Genomic DNA, 24,115 nt, shown 5'->3' on the forward strand with positions numbered 1-24,115 from the left:
TAGCAACATAGGATGGATATCACAAAACCAAATTAAGTTAAACCAAAGTCATCCGCTTGGTTAGAAACCACAGGGGATAAGTGAAGAATAATGTGTTTTGGTCATTAACTTCATAATTCAAAAGTGACAACGGTGAAACACAGAGAAGTGTATTGAGCTGACAGCACAGTCCTGCTGATAGTACACACATCGTCTCATCTGACCTTCGAGGACTTAAAGAAATATGCAGTGCAGATATACTGTGGAGGCTGCAGGCAAGGTCTGGAGTGAGGCGTGGGCCCTGTGCTTCTCATGTGGTCTGTGTCAGTCAGAGTAATGTCGTCTAATTACTTTAACAGCCTCCCATCAGCGGGACCCAAGCTGAGTTTGAGTCCTCCGGCCGAGTGGGATGACGTGAAATCTTAAATATTCACTAAGGAGCTTCAGCCTCCTCCTACTATACTCCTCCTGGGACCAAACAAGACCTTTCTCCTTCATCCCCACAAAACAAGGTCAAAAATATTTCAGGAAGAGTCATGGGAAACGCTCAAACAAATAACACCACCACATGATGGCCCCCTTTTTTTTAAATCTGGAGTTGATCTTGTGATAAAGAGTGCAGGGCTTGTTGCAGCAAGTCAACACTGTTTTACACTCGGTCATAAATGATGATCAATAGCAGGAAGCAACAGGAATGCATGTCACTTCTGGACGGCCACATTTCTCAGTTTATGAGGGGATGCCAGCAGCCTGCCTCGGGTGAGAAGAGAGCTCATATTTTTTACATAAGCGCCTGTCAGAGTCAGATCTGTATATTTTGTCTTTTTTTATATCCGTTTTTATTTATTGTTAACATAATATTTTTTGTAAGTTTATACGGTCAAACTAACAGTTTTCAAGGTCACTGACTTCCAGACTCGTTATTTTTTAATATCGAAACTGTTATTCAGCTTCCCACTTATCAACAGGGACAGCAGGCCCAAGGTATTTCAGCTAGCATTAAGACCATATCAAACTTAACAACCATAAGCCTAATAAACTTTTATGGAAAAACACTGTCCATCATCTTGTCTTCTGCGCTATTATTTCGGTTCCCTCCTCCTGACATGGACACTAGCCTGGCACAGCCTGCGTATATAAACACAATCAGGGCAGATCAGTACCAAGGTTCTGAACTGTAAATGTTTATGTAGTTTATGTTCAGGAATAGTGAGGGGAAAGTCTGCATGGGACCAACCCACAGAAAACCATCTTGGTGAAGGAGCTTTTCCCCAGATTTTTTATTTTTTAAGAAAGAGGACGTCAAGACAGCAAGATATAAGGGTTTTCATGAGGTATCATTCAACACAAAAGCAATATTGAGTTGCAGTTTTGTGGCTGGATAATTAGTTTCTAAGTTGTCAGCATTGTCAGCACTGTGACCACTACAACCAGACCCTTTTAGTCAAGCTAGCTGCTTCACTGGCGGTATGGAAATGTGGGTCATTCCAGACTGAATTGTTCCCAAATAACCTAAACCTATTGAATAGATTATAAGGAAAAAAGTAGAGTTTCCTCCACAAACAACCTATTTATAAGTGTATCGTGGTCAGTACATATAAACAAGTTTGTAATTTATGAATTGATTTATGCACCACTCTGTTTTTTAATTTTTTTATTGCATGTACGCCAGTAAAGATAGTAGATTTTGCAAAGGTTAGTTTCAGACAATTAAGTTTAAATACAGCAAGCAGTGGGAGAAGAACAAAGGCAGCTTTATATTTTCATAAAAAGTAGAAATACGTGTGCCAAGCATAGGTCATAACATTCAAATGTTGGTTCTATCAAGCCGTCACGGAAAAAGTGTGATAAAATGGTGCACTACCACCTCCATGAATAGTTTACTTTAAAAGATTTCATGTATCCTTTTTATATCTTATTAATTCTTTGACGTGCAAAACATATCAAATAAAGGAAAAAACTAAGTCGTACACATACATCAGACAGACAGGACAATTCTGCAGAATTTATACAAACATTTCAGCGTGCTAAAAGCTGACGGGAGATCTGAGTTGTACTGAGCTTTGTATAGCTACGAGTTATAGCTACGTAGTGAATGAGTGATATGGCAGTGTTCATGTGCGATGGAGGCTGAGGGTTTTAAGTGTAGTCAGCGAGGGGGTCAGTCGTCGTTGTTGCAGTCTGTGCACAGGATCAGGTCGCGGTCCGGGAAGAAGCCGGATCCCACCAGCGACACGGAGCAGCGCGAACACTTGAAACAAGGCTGGTGCCACTGCTTATCCCCGAAAGAAACGTACTTCCCATCTCCAAACCCTGTGAGACACACACACACACACACACACACACACACACACACACACACACACACACACACACACACACACACAACACATAAGACATTCATAAAGGAATGTTTTAGAAAGGGGTTGGAAAATAGAGTTTAATAACAAGCCTCACAACATTGCAGAAATGACATAGGCTAAATGAAACCAAGATAACACAAGGAGTTGGCAGTAATGATATAGAAAGCACTGCCAGTTCTTCTGTCAACCTGCTGGTATTATAGTTTTTATAGCTGTGGCCCAAAAGCATATCATTTTCTGAGACGTGAAGATTAAGATTATATAGGACCTTGTTGAAGCCTACACCTGTTGTGCTGCACATTACACAACAACCTAAACCACGAAACAAAAGGATTTATACAAACATGCAAACCACAAAGAAAAGCATCCGAGCCAAGATTTGAAACCTGAATCTCCTCCTGACTGCCTGCACCTTTGTTTGTTTTGTTTGTTTGTTTCACTGATAGAAGACAATCGAGACAGACAGGAATCACAGGCAGATTATAAATTCTTCAGTGCCGGAATTGATTGAGCCACAACCCCTTTGTTCCAATCGATGTTTTTTTCCGTGCCCTCCACTGACCTGTGATGGCCGTGTTGCAGCTGGCACACTTCTTGGCGTACAGGCTGCTGAAACACTTGACGCAGTACGGACTCTCCCCCTGCGAGGTGAAGGGTTGGCCGGCTAGCGGAGCTTTGCAGCCCGTGCAGACGAAACACTCTTTGTGCCACACCTCGTCCTTGTAGGTCACCCCTCCTTTAGTCAGAGCCTGCAGGGAAACACAAATACAAACTCTATCAGTAAAATTGTTAATTTGTTTTAGTGACAACTGCCACCATTTTGGTACAAAGATTTCTCCGATTGTCTTCTTACTTTGGGCTTCTACTGATAAAGTTAATTTTATGTTTATCCTATAAACTGACACGACATGGTAAACTTTATCAACTCAAGATAGGCTGAACTGAAAGAGCATCATGTCGAAAAAAAAACAGCCTGTGGCTTTATCCTCCTTTATAATTTATAGCTTAATTGAGTAACAGTCATTAATTCATTTTATATCTCCTGTATATTACTGTATCATACTTAAATTATACAAAGTAATATGGCAATTTTTCTATTTCATTTATGTTGAGTCTGATACGGGGCTCCACTGATTATTTTTAAAGGTGTTTCTCCCACTCCGTTTGAGACCAGCTTCACCTTTTTGCAGTGGCTGCACTGCGGAGCGACCCTGCCCTCGTAGCAGGGCACACAGTAGTAGTGGCTGTTGTCGGGGATGAAGGCCTCTGCACCGATGGGCTTCTCACAGCCGTGACACGCAAAGCAATCCTCGTGCCAAGTGGAGCCGTCGTACTCCAGCAGTCTGGACCCTGTCAGAAGTAAAGAGTGGAAGACAGGGAGAGAGCAGATAAGGGTTTGAGAGGTTTGTTGATATCTTCCCCTGACATTTTGAAACCTGTGTGTCACTGCGGGCCTGCCTTTGATCTCTGCCCTACTGCTGCTGTTGCTATAAGCTTGAATGAAAAGCAATAGCATTCCCAGGAACACCGAGAAGACAAGACGTGATGATTTAGTGTGACGGCTAAACCTGTTCTTACACAGCCCTCCTGCACCGTACAATTACAACAGCTTATCTCGCATTTAAAACAATCTGACAAGCTGTAACAAAGCAAAGCCCATATATGAAGCTGCACTAAGAGTATAAGGAACATTATATACTATTAATTAAAGTTAAAGTGCATCTTTTTGCTTATCAGTTATTTTGAACCCTGAAGTTCAAATCTATCAACATCTTATCAACTTTACCACAATCTTGAACTGTGAAGTTTATTCCCAACATTGTATTTAGTCTTTATTCTCTAAATTTCGTCTTTTTTCTAATTGCATAATTTGAAAAAAAACTTTCTCCTCCCAATTTTTTCCCACTCTCATGGCCCTAATACTCTTCCTGCAAAGCATCGTACCGCTCCTCATTACTTAGTCTTAAAGTGCCTGTTTGTCCACTCAGAATATGCTAAAAAGCACATGCTTCACTGTCGAGGTTTATAATAGTAAGGAGCCTTTGAAACCTTGACGTCATATTCCTTAATCACTGGCCTTGTTTTACGACTTTTGGGACCTGAAATCCAACCCACAGGCATGATGGCGTTTTGAACGTTTTGAACTTGAACTCAACTGCACTTTTAAGAAGAAAAAGGGAGAGAGAGGACAGCACCGTTTTAAAAGGCATTCCAGGCTGAACAGAAACTTAAGAAAATGAATGCTCTGTTCACAAAGAAAAGGGGGGGGGGGTACTGGTGGTGATTTAGGCTATAATATCCCACACGACCCACAGGCCCGGGTAATTTCTCAGTCATCCGACACCACCGCTGCACTCGTATCGTCATAGGGCCCAGAGCTTTAAACCTATTTTCAGCCAAGCAAGGAAACAATCATTCTGTCACATCTAAGCTGTCACGCCCCGGAGAGGAAAAACTCATTAGCCCTTTTATCCCTACACAGACAGGGTGTGAACTTTCAGACAATTTGAGCGATTATTCAAGGATCCGTCCCTAAAGGAGGGTTTGTGAACTTGGTGTTTTTTAAGGGGGGGGGAGGGGGTAGAGGGGGAGTTTCTTTGGTCTTTTTTTGTCACTGTACCTGGCATGACTTTCTTGTCGCAGGCCACACACTTGGAGGAGAACTCGTTGCCGTAGCACTCGCTGCAGACCAGCGCGTCCTCTTGGCTGGTGAAGGGCTCGTCAGCCAGAGAGCGGTCGCAGCGGAAACAGCGAAAACATTGCGAGTGGTAATGTCTGTTCTCGTAGAAGAGCTCCTAAAGAAACAGGAGAGGAAGAGAGGGAGAAAAAAGCATTTACAAAACCACTCCGTTAAAATGGCCATATAATAAAAACTTTTTCTGAGCTCCTGAGCCAGTGTCAGGGGGCGACACCAGTTTGTGAACGCCGCCATGCTGAGAAATACAGAGAGTTTTGTGGAACCGATAGGCTTAATCAACTTTGTGTCAACTAAGTGACAGTGATTAATATATAAACTCAAGCATGTGTAGCCCTCAACTGCGAGTCAATAAAGAGACTTCATATGTTATCATTCCTCACAGGGAGATTCCGTATTTGCTGCGTCCCATCTGATTAACGGGTCAGAGGTCATGGTTAACCACAGGATCCAGTTTCCTGCACAAGGACACGCATGTCTTTCGGATGTGCGACGTCATGGGAGTCAAAAATCCAAAAGTTTCCTACGGCACCCTGCTGTGCTCCAAAGCAGTAGAGAGTTCACAGAGGAGTTTTTATGCACTGCCATTGTTTTCCTGATTATTTTCTTTTAAAAATCAGAATAAACCCACTTTTTTTTTTTTTCTTCTTCTCTAACAGCTGCTTGTGTTCCAGTTCAAGTGCAGTTCAGTCCAGCTGAGTGATAAATGGCCCCATTGAACGGTCGGTGAAAAACTTATTTTTGAGGCGTGGGGTTTCACAGTCAAAGACAAACAACTACAGCGGAGCAGCGGAGAAGGATGAAGAATGACTGTTGTTATGTCTTGTGCAGAGGAGGGCCGGCCAAAGCAAGCAGGAGCCTAATTTACTGACAGTCCCTCACAGGGAGCTCATAATTCACACAGTTCTGACGTCCTCTTGGCGTCTGGGGGGGCGTTTCCTCCAGGGCAGTGTTTTTAATTTTCACTCACTAATGGCTTTAGGGGCAACTTTAAGGGAGTTATTTGGTATCCAGTAAGTACAGTTTTCCAGAGAACTCAACATGACACAGTCAGATTCCTATACGTGGGTTGGTAGCCTTCATCAGTTTGAATGATAAATGAAGAAAAAGTAATAAACAGATACATTTCCCGCAGTGCTGTGTAGTTTAGGCAGCCGGCAAGACAAGACAAGACAAAACCTTCCGCTTTCTATACTAACTAAATAAATTAAAAACTTGCCTGTCACCAAAGCAAAGTACAACATTTTAAGCTGAAATGAAAGGACAATTCCTTTAAAAAAGCACTGTAAAAGAAATACAGTAGTTTAGTCATATGTATTAGTTACTTTACCAACTCTGCACAGGTTTAGTTAGCTCACCTTGGCATTATGGCCGATGACTTCTTTACATTCCTGGCAGGTGTGGGCGTGAAGCCGGTCATAGCAGGGGATGCAGTGAGGTTGTTCCTCCACCTGGATGTATTTGCGTCCACACAGGGACTCGTTGCAGTTTTTGCAGTCGAACTGGTCACTCATGATGTCTTCCAATGGCAGAAACTCCTGCAAAAAACAGAGTATTCACAGGCAAAGCTTAACATTCACTATCAGCACGAAAGCCCGCTCAGGAAAGAGGGGGAGTGAGATAAGTGGGACAGAGAAAGAAAGCAGGAGGACGGGAGGCCGACAGTTTTTGGATTGAGTTAAAGACCAACAGGAGAGGCGAAAATGGGAGAACATTTTAGGGCGCTTTTCAAGACACTCCAATTGGCTTTACATGACAGGTTACAAAGATCCTGGATTACTAAATACAAACTAAAGAGGCAGAGGAGTACAGGACATTAAATCAAAGATCAAAAGCCCTAGATCACAGACAGATTGATTGAACCATAGATTTAGTTTCACAGGGCGGCTATCACCCAAAGTTCAGTGTTTGTTCCTGGACAGTGGGAACAGGAGGTTTGCGTCACAGGAGTGGAGGAGTGATGTGGGAGGGAGTTTAGCTATGTAGGGGATAGAGTGGAAACAACGTGATTAAGTGCCATTCAGGGTGCCCTTCCAGCGGAGAAAATTAAATGAAGTGCCACAAAGGCTGCCCTACATGTTACCAATTGTCAGTATTTAATAATAATTATAGTCTAAATCTTTCATTTTAAATGTAGGTCACATAATGACAATTCTAATATTGACTAGGGTTTGGAGTTGTGTCAAAGGGTGAGGGTTAGGGTTAGGGTTAAGGTAACCTAACCGTATCATGACTTTATGCAAGCTGGATGTGTGGAGAAATAGATTTATGTTTGAGTGGGAAAAGGGCTGTTCTGGTAGAGGATTTACATAGGGTTCAGAAGAGACGCTGCTGACAATAATTACTCAAACGTTTTTGAGGTCTCTGAGTTGTAGATGGTGAAGCAGAAGCTGTGAGTTTGGTTCATGAAGTTGGCTTGTTGCATACATGATTACATTTTGGAGTGAGTAGCATTGACGATGGATTTCTGAGGAGTGTTAGAACATAATGACATCATCGACGTAGACATGTAAGTGAAGACTATGTCGATGGATTATGTTACACAGACACAGCGTGTAGAAACTGAACAACAGAGGACCGAGCATGGAGCCCTGGGGGACGCCTCGGGACATAGGAGGTGGAGTTGTTGATGCTTTTGACCTGTTGTCTGTCTGTGAGATATGACTGTAGCCACTTGGCAGTAAAGCTGATATTAAGGGAAAATGTACCAGAGTCTGAGAAGTTGTTGACTTTAAAAAGTGGTGAAACTGCCCCACAGAACAATTAACAATTGTGTTTAGATTAACTTTCAACAAGCAAGAAATGGTGATGATTTACAGAAGGACATACAACTGCAGTCAACAGTTTGATATTGTTCAAAAATGTTCCACATCCAAAGAGCTTTTCCTGCAAACAGAGAACGGGCTGAGTGGCCACTTGAAAGAGGCTATGGCTGATTTATCGTAAATCAGTCCAGTAATGAAACAACTGCTTCTCTTGTTTCATCATTACTTTCTAAAAAGGGAAAGCCTATATTGTCCGTTTCTGTCTCCCCCTCATTCTTGATGGAAACCCCCTGTGGCGCTTTGGCTTTGAGAGAGAACAACTAACAATATTAATTGTTGGGAGTTGAACTGAAACAGTGTTCTCAATTTCAAAGGCTCTCTCTCTCTCGAGGGCTTTTTCATCTGGGTTTGGCCGGCGTTTAAAGGGCAATACCACTCGTTTATTCCTCTTGTCCACAGCTTTCTCTCAAATGCTCGTTATCAGTAAGAAAAAAAGACTTATAATGCCGTCAAGATGTTTTCTTGCTGCAACTTTAGCTCTTTTTTTTCGCCCAAACTAATTACTGTGGCCCAGAAAATTACTAGGGTTGCTACCAAAGTTACCAATGCTTTCACATAGACCACTTTACAGTGGGTTAGTCTTTGCAGAAACTGATACTGAGCTACAAACAAATACAATATCTACCAGCACAACCGCATTTTCTCATAAAAATCTTTTAATAGGTTTGACAGTGTCCCAAATCTCAAATGCCTCATAATGGAGTTTTTTTGTATCTCTTCCCTTGCCAGCTGGGTGCATGACATGAAAACACAATGTCTCTTGGGAGATGGGGTGGATCTCCAAGAAAGGTTACTCCAGTTTAACTCTTAAGTACATTTGTCATCATATTGACCCTAACAATCATGTGAACATAGTAAATCTCCAGCTCACCAATGACCCAAACAAATCCTCAGAGTAGAAAAAAGGGAAATATTTAGGCTAGATGTGACTCAAAAGACATGGGTTTGGTGGTTTTTGCCAGAGATTTTTTTGGAAAGACAGGAGTATAATTTAAAGCCGCATACCAGCGGGAAAGACAGAAGAATGAGAAAACAACAGGAAACAAAATGACAACACTAAGCAGTTTTATCATATAGTTTATTGGTCAAAAGATATTGATGTAGAGTATATTAAACTGGATACATTTTATTTATTTTTTTAAGATAACTTTTTTGGCATTTTTATGCTTTATTGATAGTGTAGAGACAGAGTTGAAAATGGGACAGAGAGGGAGTGACATGCAGATAACGACCGCGGGCTGGAATCGAACCCGGGTCCGCTGCTGGCCGAGACCCATGGGGGGGGGGGGGGGGACGCCACCAACTGAGCTAAGGGCGCCCCTAAACTGGATACATTTGTTAACAAAGTTTATTTATATAACTTGTTCCAACAGGTTTTGTGCGACTATATTTCAATATGTAGTCAGGCCATTTGTCACACTCAAAACAAGTCATTGCAATGATTTAATGATGTCAAAATTGTTTTATGTCAACTAAAAAAAACTGTCATTTTTCAACATGGTCTATCCCAAATTTAACTTGGATGTCTGGAAAACTTTTGACCTCCAGTACAGTCGACGGAAAATTTTTATAATTTGTCCAAAAAACCTCTTGAAAATGAGAGTCACATCCCGCAAATAATACATTTGATCAAATTACTAACTGAGGCCCTGGGCACCAATTTAACCTTGAGAATTAGCTAACGGTATATTCCTGGCTTAATCTAAAATAAATTACTTGTGGATGAAGAGGAAGGACAGGTGGAAATGAGGCCGGGCACAGAGACAGTAACATTATCCGGACATTATTGCTGTGCACAGTAAAGACATTAGCAGGGTACGTGACCCCCTGTTTCTGAAACGAGCAGGGGAAATGAAGTGTGGGAGGTTAAAATATCCTCACGAGGAACAGTTAAGGCCGGGCTGAGAGAGATATACACAGTGTGGATGAAGATTATGGATAATGAAAGGTCTCCTAACAGTTTGGATGTATGCTCATGCTCAGGATCAAAACGTCTGGAACATTTACAAAGGCAGACATTGAAGTATTTCACTTGGAAACGGTTATTGTTTATAATCTCTCCCCCAACCCCCTCCCCTCCTCCCCCGCCTATTTTTGGGCACCGAGCGGCTTTGACATGTTTCTATAATGTCAGAAATGAGGAGGTCGGTTCAACAAAGAGCAGCTGAGCAATCATGTGGTTTTTGAAATCTCCCAGAGGGGTCGAGAAATGAGCCCGAAGACGTCAGCGTCTCGGGCAAAGCGATGAGATGACCCAGAGCCTCAGTACAAACTAATGAAGGCCACTTGTTCTCTCAGGAAAAAAAACACTTCTTGTGGTTTCTGTAACCAGGCTGTTAAGAATTAAACGCCACTCATGATGAAGGTTTTACAGGTACCGCGCTTCACGCTCTGCAAACCTCCAAGTATTTGCATCTGGTCGACCGAGGCGGCGTCATGTCGAAAGTGTGGTTTACATTCCCCCGTGTCTGGCTGCTATCAAACATTTTGTTTCTATTAACCAATGATGCAGCAATTTCAGATAAACATAAAGAAAAGATAAACACTAAATCTAGGTGATGATCTAGAGCCAGAAACTCTCTCTCACAGAAAGACTTCTTGTACCGATGCCGTGGACTAGGTTTGCATGCACAGCATATTCAGATTAAAGTCCATACTCTGGTTAAAACAATAATCCAAATAAGGGCTTAACATGCGCAACAGCTACATATTTTTGTTTACAAGTCAATCGGCATACTCTGAATAAACCAGCGATGTTCACTAGTAGAAGCGTCATGACCACGGGGCTTTTCCCCGCAATTATTCCCGGCCGTCCCATCCAAGGAAAATGAACACTCACTATGTCATGATTGTTGTCTTCAATTATTTTGTCAGCCAACAATGGTACCTCTTCTTTTAAGGAAGTTTACGCCATGGTTTACACAAGCTAGTTTAAAAACTGTAAACCAGTGTTGCAAACTGCTGCACATTTTGGCTTACTCCGACCATGACCTTATTCTGATTATGCTGTATGTATAGTCACAGGAGGACATCCCTCTATACAGATAACAGCACTGCTTCTCCTCAAAGGGCATCGAACGAGGGTCAACAAAACAAGGAGGGAAAACCAAACTGAGATGAAAAAAAAACATCACATCCTATGTCTGTTTTCTGTCAGATTGCTTCTTGTCTGAAGGGGGGAAATCAGCCCCCAACTTCCCTCCTAAAACGTCCCAAAGAGCTTGTAGGGGAGCGTTCTATTCTCGTCCGTCCATGTCTGCGATGAATGCAGTGGATAGAACAATGGTTTTCCTTCCGGACATAGTCTTCCCCTTCGTTTGGAGCTTCATGTTTCTCTTCCTGAACCACAACATCTGTGAACAAAGTCTGTGGTCTCCATGCTGTCATCAGATCGTCCTTTAGAGGATTCTTAGGGGACTCGTGCCAAAACACAACAGCAAATCCATCATTCATTGTTCAAACCAACATGCTACAGTCGCTGTTGGAAAGGTCATAACTTTATAGTCGGATACACAATAGGCAGATATAACAAGACTCATAGAAACAGTCAAATGAGAATGAGTTGGATGGAGCGGAGCTGGGAGGCGGTTAGCTTAGCTAAGCATAACGACAAGGAAACTTACAATATATAGCTCTACCAAAAGTTCAATAAGCTTACATTTCATTTATTAACATGCTTTATAAGAAATTTAAAAAACTTAAATTCTGTGGTTTTAAGCTGTGTTGTGAGCTGCATATGTCCAAAAAAAAAAATTAATAAGAGAAACATAACAATAAAGGTTCTCTGACTTGAAATGGATTTTTGGATCCAAATTGGAACTCTTTGGAATTCTCTATCGTCATTTTTAAACAGTTTCAAATTGCACAACTTGGAATTTAAAACTTTTAAGAGGTGCATTCAAACCACATAAAGTCCGGTAGGTAGTTTTCATGTGCTATAAATTCAGGGCTATTTAAATTTCAACATCATGCATTGAGTGGCTCATATAAGATCCAGATCATATTAGGCCTAGCTGTTATTTTTCTCCCATAAATCCTCAAATAAACATCTGCGAAGCGTCTGTTCATGGTCACACCGTGCAGCCTGCTGTGTGACATTAATAGTCCTGAACACTGAATCACACGTAGTCAAGCTCCTTGTTTAAGAAGCGTACCCTTTGCTCTACAGGTGTCCTCTTGCCTCTTGATAGTCGCCCAAAAAATACATGTCGGCCCTGTTCTACTGCTCCACCGCGAGACATTTAACCAAACAGTCATCCATCCTGTCTAAGTACCCTCTCTCTCTCTCTCTCTCTCTCTCTCTCTCTCTCTCTCTCTCTCTCTCTCTCTCTCTCTCTCTCTCTCTCTCTCCCTCTATCTCTCTCTCCCTCTCTCTCTCTCTCTCTCTCTCTCTCTCTCTCTCTCTCTCTCTCTCTCTCTCTCTCTCTCTCTCTCTCTCTCTCTCTCTCTCTCTCTCTGGTAGCACGGCTGCTGAAACTATTTAAGGCCACAATTCACCTTGATGAGTGGACATGTTGAATCCATCCAGTGTTACACTGTCTGTCCCGGTAAGAGATTTAAAGTCACTTGGCTCAGAGCGCTTTGTAGTTAAAGCCAAATGGCAAATGTCTCCCAGGACCAGCGCGGGCCTCCCGTCTCATGTCCCTTCATGGTTCGCTGGCGTTGTTTTATTCCTCCAACGACCTGACAGTTTCTTACGAGCGTAGCCAGGAGCTGCTTGCTGCAGGGTGTCGGTGTTTATTTTCCCTAGTACAGGAATTTGCAGGACTCCAGTGTCTCGAGGTTTACAAAACCAGATTATTCCGCGATGAAAACCGCTGTCACACGTAATAAAAATCCACTGGAGCAAATATGTTGCTAAGTGTTAAATCTGTCACGGCCATAAAATATCAATTCACGTGTTATAAAACAGCCTCTGTGCTGTTTTTTGAAATTACGTTATAGCAGGTCTACCTTTACTGTAATGCTTGAGACTTACAATCACTGCTTTCTCTTTTTACTGGAACACCTAAGAGAGGGTGGTTAACAAGGTGGGAGTTTAGTCGGGCTCGCAGCACAATGACGACTTTAGTCTAGACTGAGACATCTAAACAACTGTTTGATGGATTGTCATGAAATGATGTAGGCTACAGACATTCATGCTCCATAAAGTATGTATCCTAATGAGTTTGATGATCCTCTGACTTTTCTTTGAGTGGCTTTGAGTCAAAAATCTCAACAACTATTGGGTGGACTGCCATGAAATTACTTTCAGATATTCATGGTCCCCAGAAGATGAATTGTTATAACTTTGGTGATGCCCTGACTTTAAAGTGTAACTTTAAATACCTGCAAAACTATTGACATAACCAATAGCCCCAACTGCACTTTGCTGAGTGCTATTTAACCTACTATCTATGTATTTAGCAGATGTTTGCACGCTGACACGCTGAACTAAGATGGCAAACATTTTACCAGCGAAATGTCAGAATGTTAGTATTGATGTCAGCAATTTGCTGAAATCACTGCTGCATTCAACACAAGCACTGTCACATAATTTAATTGGTAACCCGCGCTGCTGACTATATCGTTACATTTCCTATTTTAGCCACTTTTTTGGTTTCACGTAGGCTATTTCAAGTGGTTTCTTAACAAGTGATTTCATACACAAACTATGTATAACTCCACTTAAATTAGCTGAATAGATTGTATTGATATCTCTGACTCAAATTAGCACTCAGACACTCAAACTTTTTTGCTTAATTACAGTCTAAATTACATGGCATGAAGATGGCATAAGTGCGGCCTTACTGGCTGCTACAGCGTGACTCATTCAATAACCCAAACTGTGTGTGCATTCAGTTGAAACAGGAAAGCGTGTAACAAAGTTGTGTTTTTTTTTAAACTACCGCCCCACTTGACTGTTTATTTCCCCTGAAATGGATTAGGATACTTTAACGACCTGTGCAGCCCAGAACAGTCCTCATATTGTGTGACTCCTGGGTTACATAACCTGGATTTTTGGTGAATGGGATATATTGACAGCAACGGCACAATATCGTCTCAACAACAGCCGAGTCCTGCAGGCGTTTGGAGGGAACGCAACACCCTCACGGTTACAGCTATAAACTGATACAGAAAAACAAGAGTGTTCTTTCATGGCTGTCAGATGACTGCGCTGCCTTTCATCGCCCCGGACAAAGACGCTCTCAATGTGGTGTGGGGCTTCCAAGCAGATCACAAGGCTACTGTCAGCTGCTCGCACACAAATCAAAGTGCACATTCAGTGTTGACGAAGATTAAAGATCTGGTCCGGATGAATTGCTTATTGCTTTTTTAAACAATGACGATATTCTTGAGATACTGAGCTGGCAGATCTGAGCGAACAATATTTATGTTGCTTGGAGATGAAAAGTAGCTGCGGTTGCTTCAGTGGAAATCCTGATACGGTCAAATCAGGGTCAAAGATTTGACTTATAATTATAAAGTATACACATACTGTAGATGGGCTGTGCTTGATTTTTGTCATTAATTTCCTGCTCAAAAAATCAATAGTTGCCCAAATTCCACTAAAACCATAACATAATCACTGTTATTGGGTATTACTTACAACTAAACTGTCACATTAAGCCCATAACATTAGGAATACAGTCATTTTAGAGATACATGTGTAGGGCGTTGCTTTTCAAATGTTCCTGCAGATCACATGATGCATTTCTACAGAATGCACAGAAGTTTCTCAAATTATTTTGCTCATTTGAATGTGACAAAATAGCAGAATTTTCTTGGCTAGTTGGCTGACTTTCAGCATGCTTAAATTTAACTTTCTGTCATCGTTTAAGTGCAATCAAATGTCAAACTGTAAAAGGATCAGTATCACCGGATTTTAACGGCACATAACCTGTTAAACAAAGCTAATAACAATCAGGAAATAGAGCACCATTAAAGACGGAGTACGTGTCTGACTAACTGTCTGGATTTTCTATTTTATGAGGCTCCAGCTGGCTGTTTGTTTATCCGGCGAAAACAATGTGAGATGCAGCAGCTGCAGCGTCACCTCTAAACTCATAAACAGATCTCAGTCAGACAAACAAGTAAACAACTCACCACCACCGTGCTAGTCTGTCTCGCACAGCCACAGACCAAACTACAGCCAATGCCCACACCACTCCATCACACACCCTGACCTGAAGCAGTGACTCCCAACCTAAAGGGTCAGGACCTCCTGGGCCAAGGGGTCGCGAGACAATTACCCAGGCACGTAATGAGAACAAACTCAACTTTTGAACTTTCTTTCTTGAAAGACTGCCTAGCTCTAGTTCCTTTGACATCAGTCTGAAATGCTTCTGGCTTTTTTACTCTGTTACTTCCAAAATAATTCAATTGGGAAGAAATATGTTATTTGGCTTCAAATCTGAGGCTATTTGTATACATTTTTTTCCACAACATTTCTAGAAAATTATTCGAAAATGACAGTAAAAAATGAAGTAAACGTAAACATAAAACCTAATACCGAAAAACCAAATAATTCAACAGATTCACTTTTGACTTAATAGTGGCGCATAGAGGGAAAGACAGATCCCATTGGGGTTCCTCCTCTTGGGACCATGAATGTGTGTGAAAATGTCATGGCAATGCCTCCAATAGATATTTTGGATATTTCAGTGATAGCCCGACCAATAGACTGACATTACCATCAAGATCTATGCACCAGCGTGGCTAAAAATATATATAAAACGTTCTGCCAATGACAAAATAATTAAAGTATAAAGGAAGATAGATCATAATCAAGTGAGTTCACAGAGTCTCTGGAAATGAAGTATCCTTTGGTGAAGTTACTTTTTGGCCGTGTGGTTGTTGCACTTGGATTGTACTTGCAGGCGAAACACTGACTGATGCAAATAAACAGTCATCCTTATCTTAAATACCGGCAGGAGCTATTATCCAAAGCAAACACACCAGTAAACATATTTTTCCATCAACTGCCAGCTGGCGTCGGAGCATTCGAGACCTGGGTGTCAATGGTAACAAATGTTTGTTTTCTAAAGAGCCATGGGCCTGCTGTCTCACGTAGATGTTTGCTGCTAGATTTATTCGACTGAGTTTCATCTTTGTGTTGGAGAGCTGCGGAGAGGCAGAGGGTTGGTTCCAGAATCCAAAATCTAAGTTTTTACACCTGCAGAAGACTAGTCCAAAGATAACAAAACCTAGCAGCCAGCACATTGAAAGCGCCCTAATGAACTTGTTATATCCCCTTTTTGGTTTTAAAGAGTGGTATAAATCATTACTTATATAACATTACATAAATTAGCTGACACTTTTTTCTAAGGCAACTTCCATTAAGTACATTCAACTAAGGTATAGGCCTAACTCAGAACAGAAAGAATCATGTAAGTACATCAGCTCCAAATAACCTAAGCTACAAAGTGCTGCATGTAAGTGTGTGGGTTTTTTTCAACCATCATCATCGTCTCAGCCAAGGTGCAGTTGGAAAAAATGTGTCTAAAGTCTAACTCTCAGGAAGACAGTCAAAGTAAATGTCAAACCTCTCCTTTCAAACTCTTGCCAGGCTTCACAACATAAACGGGAAATGGGAAATGACACAGACGATTGTGTGTGTCCGTTTGTGTGTGTATGTGTGTGTGTGTGTGTGTGTGTCTGTGTGTGTGTCTGTGTGAGATTGACTCACGATGAGACTCTCTCAGTTCGTCTGATTTTTTTATGACTGTCAGTCCCTTGACATTACAAAAATTATCTCCCTTCAAAGGTTTTATTTGCCTCCACTGATTGTACACAGGCCCAAACCTTCGCCCAACGCAAGAATTCCAGAAGAATGCGACTGTGGTCAAAACGTGGCAAAGTCGTGAGGTTGAAAACTGAGAAAAAGAAGAAGAAGAAGAAGAAGAAGAAGAAATAGAAAAAAGGAATTTTTGGGTCCAGCCCTTCTGTTTTCTAAAAAAAGACAAAAGTCAGGAATTCCTTCCTTTCACGGGGCTGAATGCAACCAGAGCTAGATTGTTTCAATGAACGTATTAATTTCAGCCAAATGGATTGGAACATGATGGTGGTATTGGGGATGGTGTGCGGTGATGGAAACTATGAGCGTTGTCGAGGGATGGGGGTTGAGGGGATGGAGGGAGGTGGGGGGGGGGGGGTTTGCTGACTCTCTAGAAGAAAAATGTGTAATCTGAAGGAGACATGACATCATATGAACTCAAGCAGTCTGAATGGCTTGTTAACGTGAATGATAATAAAAGAAAGAAATTGATTGCACAACATGTTAAGCTTTTTATTCTCCGGATGTGAAACTTTATGAGGTGTGTTTTGAGCCTGGTTTCAAGAAACATTAAGGGTTTGTTTCCCTCAAAGGTCTCCTTGTTCTTCATCTCATAAATCCTACTTGAAAAACCGGGACCCGCAGCACTTATTCACAGTATCGGTTACTGACTTTTGGAGCCCTTTCAGTCCACCCCCCCCCCCCCCCCCCCCACCACCCCCAACCCCCAACCCCCAATAACATCCACTATTTCCTCACAGCTAAAGAAAGAACATCCTCTCTGGTCCATCCTGGATCTGGGGGGGGTCAAATATTTGGCCCGAAAAATATGCAGTTCTAGCACATTTTAAGTCAAAGTGTTACTGTTATTATTGTCTTGGTTGTCAATATATGTACAAAAGCTTTTAAACAATTAGAAGTCTTTAGTAAGAGCACATTTTGAGTTGAAAAACCCCTCTGGCAGGTGTCTTGATTTGGCAAACATGTAAATATAAATGTTGGTGGTCAAAGATAGACAGATAGACAGACAGACAGACATACTGATTGATAGATAGATAGATAGATAGATAGATAGATAGATAGATAGATAGATAGATAGATAGATAGATAGATAGATAGATAGATAGATAGATAGATAGATAGATAGATAGATAGATAGATAGATAGATAGATAGATAGATAGATAGATAGATAGATAGATAGATAGATAGATAGATAGATAGATATATTTTACAGCACTTTTCTATGAACAAATGGTCAGATATTCCACTCAGTCAAGTATTTTTACAACCTGGCAACCCAAACGTTGCTCTCTCATTAAAGGCATTTAACAGCTCTATAAAGCTTTGGTAAATGACTTATTTACCACTTAGGCTATAACTCCTCTGGGAAGGAACCACCAATTAGAGAGGGTTGCCATTCATTTGAAAGTCTCATATCTATTAAAAAAGGGTTATTAAAAATCTATTTTATGCTCAAATAAAGCGCCGGTTTACAGGTGAGGATCTTTGCATGCCTCAGCAGAGAAGACATCAATCAATGCTTCAGGAGATTACACCAATACAAAGTCATCATAACACACTTTAAATTAACTTATTTCCTACTTTTTTCAGGTTTAAATCGCTAGAAGTAGCACCAATAACATATGGTAGGCCTATCATGTTTTTAAATTGTATAGCATACTTTTTATAATTATTATTTTTTATTTCTGTTGATCATTTTCCAGGAGTCCAAACAATAGGTCTAAATCCCTCCATAAAAAAAACTAAATCTTACATCAATATAACGTCAGGTACAAACGTGAGCTTACCTCTCTTTGCGCGTCAGCAGCTTGTGGAGATGCTCACTGACTCCGGGTCTGTATGGCGCGTGTCTTTTGCTCTGGTGTATAAAATGACAGATAATTAAATCCTCCGTGAACTCCTGCGAGCCGGCAAACTGACGGGTTTCCACTGACTGAAGCATGTGTGTGTCTGGTGCGTAAAAACCCAAACCATCGCTCCAAACCCCGCCCCTTTCCTCTGTCTCTCCCCACTCCCTAAGCCTTTCACCTTGTGGAGAGTTCAAACTTGAGAGAGGCTACATACACTCACTGTACACTCGGTGTGTGTTTTGGATGTAATTGTATATTTTAAATGCATAGCCTAGTAGATTTTCTTTCCTTCAAGCTGCAAGATGTTAACCACTTTATTATCCCTGTAAATGGAAAAATCCCTATAATAATCCCATAATAGGACCCTTGTAATGTTTTCGTTTTAAATCTCATGATGTCACGATACACTATTTGGGGAACACTTAACTCTAAGCCCCCAATTTAGCATGTATAAACAGTAGCCTACACTTAATAACACTTTTAAAACAAACTAAGTGTAGTGTAGTTAGAGGGAGATAGGCCTACACTGTAAGGAAAATCAAATGATTATTAATGTATTTGGAAATAAATACAACTTTTCCGATTGATTATGACAGCTGTTTACACTCATGATGAAAACTTAATGTATTCTTAGTCTTGTGTAGCATTTATACACTTTTTGCACATATATGCAGTATATCATTTACATATGTTTCTTAGCATCTAATAACTGTTTGTTTTGAAGGATTTATGAACCTTTTCTATATACAGTTTACAGTGTGAGCATGTCTATAACATCAACACACACACACACACACGCACGCACACACACACACACACACACACACACACACACACACACACACACACACATGCAGACAGGTTTAAATCTTGGTTGGGATTTTCTGAAATAATTTAATAGGACATTTCACATTCTTAAAAATGTCTCATATCTGCTTACAACCGAATCATAATGTGTTAAAGTCTTATAATAAACAATGTATTAATCAGCAGGCTAAATTATGGTGAAACGTTGTTCGACAGTTTCCACCAATTATTCATGGAGATGATGCTCCACACTTTCTGCATCGCCTTTCACTCTCAGGTCTTGTGTTTCTTCTTGGTTTTTCTGGGCTATACGCGATCCTCTCTGCGGTCAGGAGCAAACTGTAGGGTCTCCAACAGCAAGATATCATTTTCCCTCCCATTGACCTCCATTTTCCACAGTGGTTACCAGGACGATTAGAGGGTTCGGCTGTGGCTCCTTCCTGCCACTGCTCGTTAAGTCAGAATGTGTCCTACATGTGTACGATGTGACGAAGGCTTCTCACTCATGTGTTTGACATGTTCACGCCTATTTGAAGGACATGTTGATGGGCAGCTAGGTCTTAAGACTTGGATGAAAATATTAACTTTTTTGATTTACATAGATTTTCCCATGGTGATATTTTCTACATCATCTCAACTTGAATGTTGTAAATATTCTGCCCTCTGCTGTTCAAGCCGGTTCGTTACAACAATTCAACATGGGGTGGATGCACTAGGTTGGATTGTGCATCCAAAAAAATTAACCTATATCTAAAACTAAAATACACTATTACTATACACTGAGTTCTTATCTTATATGTGCTGTATTATAAAGTTTTTCATATGACTTCAACAGGAACTTTGTTAGAATGAGATACTGAGAACAGTTTTTGATTAAATTATTTTAAGCAGCCTTCCGTTTAAAAAACATAGTTAAACTTGACTCAGCAAAATATGAAATATATTTTATTAAAGACACATGTACAATAATAAAAATAAAAAAAATCCTCAAAGTGTAACATAACTCAGGTCCCGTTCACCGCTCGCAAAGAAAAAAAAGGTAAAACGACAACTGCAACACACTGAATGTCTGTGAAGTAAATTTGGTCATAAATGTTCATCAAGCTACAAAAGGCCGACTGTCAGAGGGTTGTTGTGAGAAGCATCATCAGTTACTTCCAGACTCTGTTAAGAGCAACAAGCTGTCATCCCCTCTGTTGACGGACCGAGGCTTTTAATGGCGTCACTGGCACGGGTCCGCTCCGACTAGATCCTGAGCAGAACGCCTTTCGTTGCTCCCATGAGTCATTACCAACAGAAAACACAGTGTACACAAGTGCAGTTCACGGAAAATACGGTTCAATCTTGAGTCAATGTAGCTTTCACACTCACTGTGCTGCTTATATTGACGACAAGCACTTAAAACTGGACCACGAGTCAACGAGTATTTATATGTTGCAGAGCGAAGAGCATTTTACTGGCCAAGAAGGTAAACATTGCTGACAGAATTATTTCTATATCTGACGTTTTCATACCGATAAATGTGCTGGGAAAATATTATTGTTTTTTGGCATATGTCACCTGTCTGTCGTACCGGACAGATGTAGAAGAGAACCAGGTAGTTAAGATTTGAGTCCAAAGTTTTTGTCACATTTTCATCTTTCAGAGTTTATCAGTAACACAGCTGCAGTTTCTCTGACTGATCAAGGTTCACAAGGCAACAGTTGTTTGACGGGAGGAAAACCAATTATTCCCTCCATGCCGTACGGCCCTCATTGCATTCCAGGTCAACCAGAGGATCCTACACGTCCCTTGTTTCATCTTTAAACAGCATTTCCATTCATTGCAGCGTACGTTATGCCCTTTAGGTTTTTGCTGGTCGAGCTGACGGCTAGCGGCGAATTGCCGACTTCAAACACTTCGTGGATGGCTTTTCGGAAACAATGGAAATTGTACTCTATCAAACCTGCACAGGGAAGAAAAAGGTGTTTTAAAAACATTTAATTTAAGCAATTTATACCTGGCCTCTATGGATTATTATGCTTGTGCAATTAACCATCTGTAATATAAAAGTATATAAAACTACCACACACCTTTCCTCTCAAAGCTGTCCTCTCTGAGGATGCAGACGAGAGCGAGGAACTTTGTGACTTCTTTCAGGTAAAGCACTGTGGTGTTGTTGAGCTTGATGATCGCCATGGAACCGTCGTTGAAGGCACAGCCACTGCCGTCCTCCATCAACCTGCCAAGAAGGAGAAGACAGAAAGGCACCTTTAAAAGGATAGTATCTCTGTTATACAAAAATCTGATTGAAAATAAATGTTTATAAATATAATAAAACTTAGTTTAAAAAAAGGGAGGCTTTTTAGTTTGTTGAGACAAATTGACAAGACTGTGTGGGCATGGCCATATCAAACAGTCCTCATGGCAACAGTCTTAGTTTTATAGAACGTTCACTGCATTTCTGTCAAGTTTATCCAACTTCAATGACAATGTCCTTCATTTGGATTGACACATTTGTCTAACTCTTTCCAAATGTTTACTATCATGCTACTAACTCCCTAAATGACATAGTAAGATGAATGTTGTGGATTTGGGTTTACATGGGCTTTAACACAAATACAATACAATTCTTCTGACCCGTAAATGCAGGAGACGTCGATGACAACATCGATCATATCGCAGCACAGTTCGTAGGACTGCATGTCCACGGGGGAGCTGTCTGTGGCGATGTAGATCTTGCTGACCACATCAAACAGGAAGGCTTTCTCGATCCCTGAATGCTGCAAAATGTCAAGTGTGTCAATAAGAGAAGACACACATAGATAAACAAATAAACAAAAAAACAAGACAACCTACAGATATGAAAATGTTCAAGAGGTTCTCCAACGTCGGTAACTGAGGAATGAGCTTCTGCACGACTTTACTGAAGGCCTCGAATATGGAGTGATCGTAGATACTGGTGAGGTAGAAGCTAAGGAGAGAGATAAGAGAAGGAGAAACAAGTTAACAAACAAGTTGAGGCAATGGCCTGAAATCTAACACCAAACGACAAGTGATGTCATGTCTGAGATTACTATGAAGTTAAGATAATTGGAGCAAAGTCTGCAGGCAACCAAAACCATCTGATAAAATAAATTAAAAGGCTCATTAGAGCTCAGCGAAGCTGCAGAGTTGGGTGATTATTCTGTGTGTTTGTTTCTAGGAGCAACATACAGTATATCACAGTACAGACAGGTTGTAGATTAATATGAACACCTGAATTCATTCATTTGGGCCATAAGGGTAAATTCACAATGTATTTAATCTAATGCCACGCTGCATTGATATATTGTTGCAAATGTTTGTTAGCTCAGTTGTCAGGTAGCAACATCTCTCTATAGTATTTCAGTGTATTACAACCACTTTTTGTTTCTCTCTCTGTCTGTGTGGACACATCACACACTGACCTGAGGTGAAGCCTCTCCAGGTGTGCGTCTACCAGATCATCATTGGCCCTCTGATGGATGTCTCTCTGTGATTCTATCTTGTGGTCGTCTGACAGGCCGTCCACTTTATGGATGAACACTTCAAAGTTGATGTCAGGATTGACTTTGTACGCTCGAGATACGGTGAGATGTAACCGCCCGAGAGCCTCGACGTAATCGTCCTGACCACAACAGAGACAAGAAAATGTTTGTGTTATTTCATCTCGACAGAAGAAGCCATTAAAAACCAGACGTCTCTAAGCCTTTTACTCTAAACGACTGTCATCTTTACCTGAGCGTCAATGACAAAGATCAGAGCCCCGGTTCCCTTGAAGATCATCTCGCTGTCAAACGTCGGGTCGAAGAAGTCCACCTGGCCCGGGAAGTCCCAGATCTGGAAGTTGACGAAGGAGCTGCTGGAGATGTCGTCCTTGTAGATCTTGTTGGTGCTCTCGAGGAACAGCGTCTCGTTGGGCGACATCTTGTGAAACACAACCTGGTCCAAAAGGTGCAGAAAGGATTATTGTTACATGTCAATTATGTTACTGAAGCTTTAATGTTTCCACTGGTTATATTATGCTAGATAGATAAATAGATAGATAGAATAGTACAGTTCATTTATAATGAGTACGGTGTATAGTCCATTTCCTCTGAATGTAGGAGACTCCTCTCCAGAATGGACTCATTGTAGATGCTTTTGACATTTTCAGTCCAGTCTATTGTCCAGGTGATTGCCCATGTATGTGTAGCCCTCCACCAGCTCAAACGTGTTACTCCCAAAATCCACAATCGTCTCCGTCGTCTCGGTCACATTTAAGAGGCGGGTGGGGTTGCTTCCACACATCATGCCACAAGCCCTGCACTTAAAACCGGTGTGTTTTGGGGGTTATTTGGATGTGATTTACCTTCTGGATGGAGGACTTGCCGCTCCGCCTCAGTCCCATCAGTAGGATCCGAGGTTTGTCCGCGGAGGTGCAGTTCTCCTCCATGTCCGCCTCCTCCACACCATAATCAAAACTTTTAGGAAACGAGCCCACGACACTGTAACTCCCCGTCAACGTAGGCTCCTCATACTGAATAGACATCCTGTATATCACTAGTCTTAGAAACAGTTACCTGGCTAAATACATAAATCGCACAGGAACCTTTTTGTTGTTGTTGTTGTTTTGGTTGATTTCCACACCGAGCTAGTGAGCTAGCAGCCGTACAAAGGCGTTAAAAATGTCCCCTGAGAACGCAACGTATCCACACGGCATTTAAAACACAAGTCTCCAAAAAGTTAAGATAGGATAATATCCACACGGTTTTGATTAAATCAGACTAGAAAACAGAAAAAAACGAGTCAAAGGTTAGTCACAAGTTAGACATTTCC

General features: G+C 41.2%; 2 protein-coding genes across 2 annotated transcripts; both read right to left on the reverse strand.

Annotated features, from left to right (window-relative positions):
- Positions 1-1,616: 1,616 nt before the first annotated feature.
- fhl3b (four and a half LIM domains 3b) lies at positions 1,617-18,597 on the reverse strand. The gene is made up of 6 exons (XM_080045480.1): positions 18,428-18,597; positions 6,396-6,575; positions 4,963-5,137; positions 3,523-3,692; positions 2,905-3,091; positions 1,617-2,292 (listed from the first exon to the last, which is right to left on the reverse strand). The coding sequence occupies exons 2-6, from the start codon at positions 6,549-6,551 to the stop codon at positions 2,141-2,143; spliced, it is 840 nt and encodes a 279-aa protein (XP_079901606.1). The 5' UTR covers positions 6,552-6,575; positions 18,428-18,597; the 3' UTR covers positions 1,617-2,140.
- Positions 18,598-20,226: 1,629 nt separating this feature from the next.
- Positions 20,227-24,109, reverse strand: rragcb (Ras-related GTP binding Cb). The gene is made up of 7 exons (XM_080044818.1): positions 23,649-24,109; positions 23,036-23,239; positions 22,726-22,925; positions 22,136-22,250; positions 21,917-22,059; positions 21,370-21,518; positions 20,227-21,242 (listed from the first exon to the last, which is right to left on the reverse strand). The coding sequence occupies exons 1-7, from the start codon at positions 23,826-23,828 to the stop codon at positions 21,100-21,102; spliced, it is 1,134 nt and encodes a 377-aa protein (XP_079900944.1). The 5' UTR covers positions 23,829-24,109; the 3' UTR covers positions 20,227-21,099.
- Between the last annotated feature and the right edge of the window lie 6 nt (positions 24,110-24,115).

Source organism: Ammodytes marinus (assembly GCF_949987685.1).
Source record: "Ammodytes marinus genome assembly, chromosome: 17".
Classification (NCBI taxonomy): domain Eukaryota; kingdom Metazoa; phylum Chordata; class Actinopteri; order Uranoscopiformes; family Ammodytidae; genus Ammodytes; species Ammodytes marinus.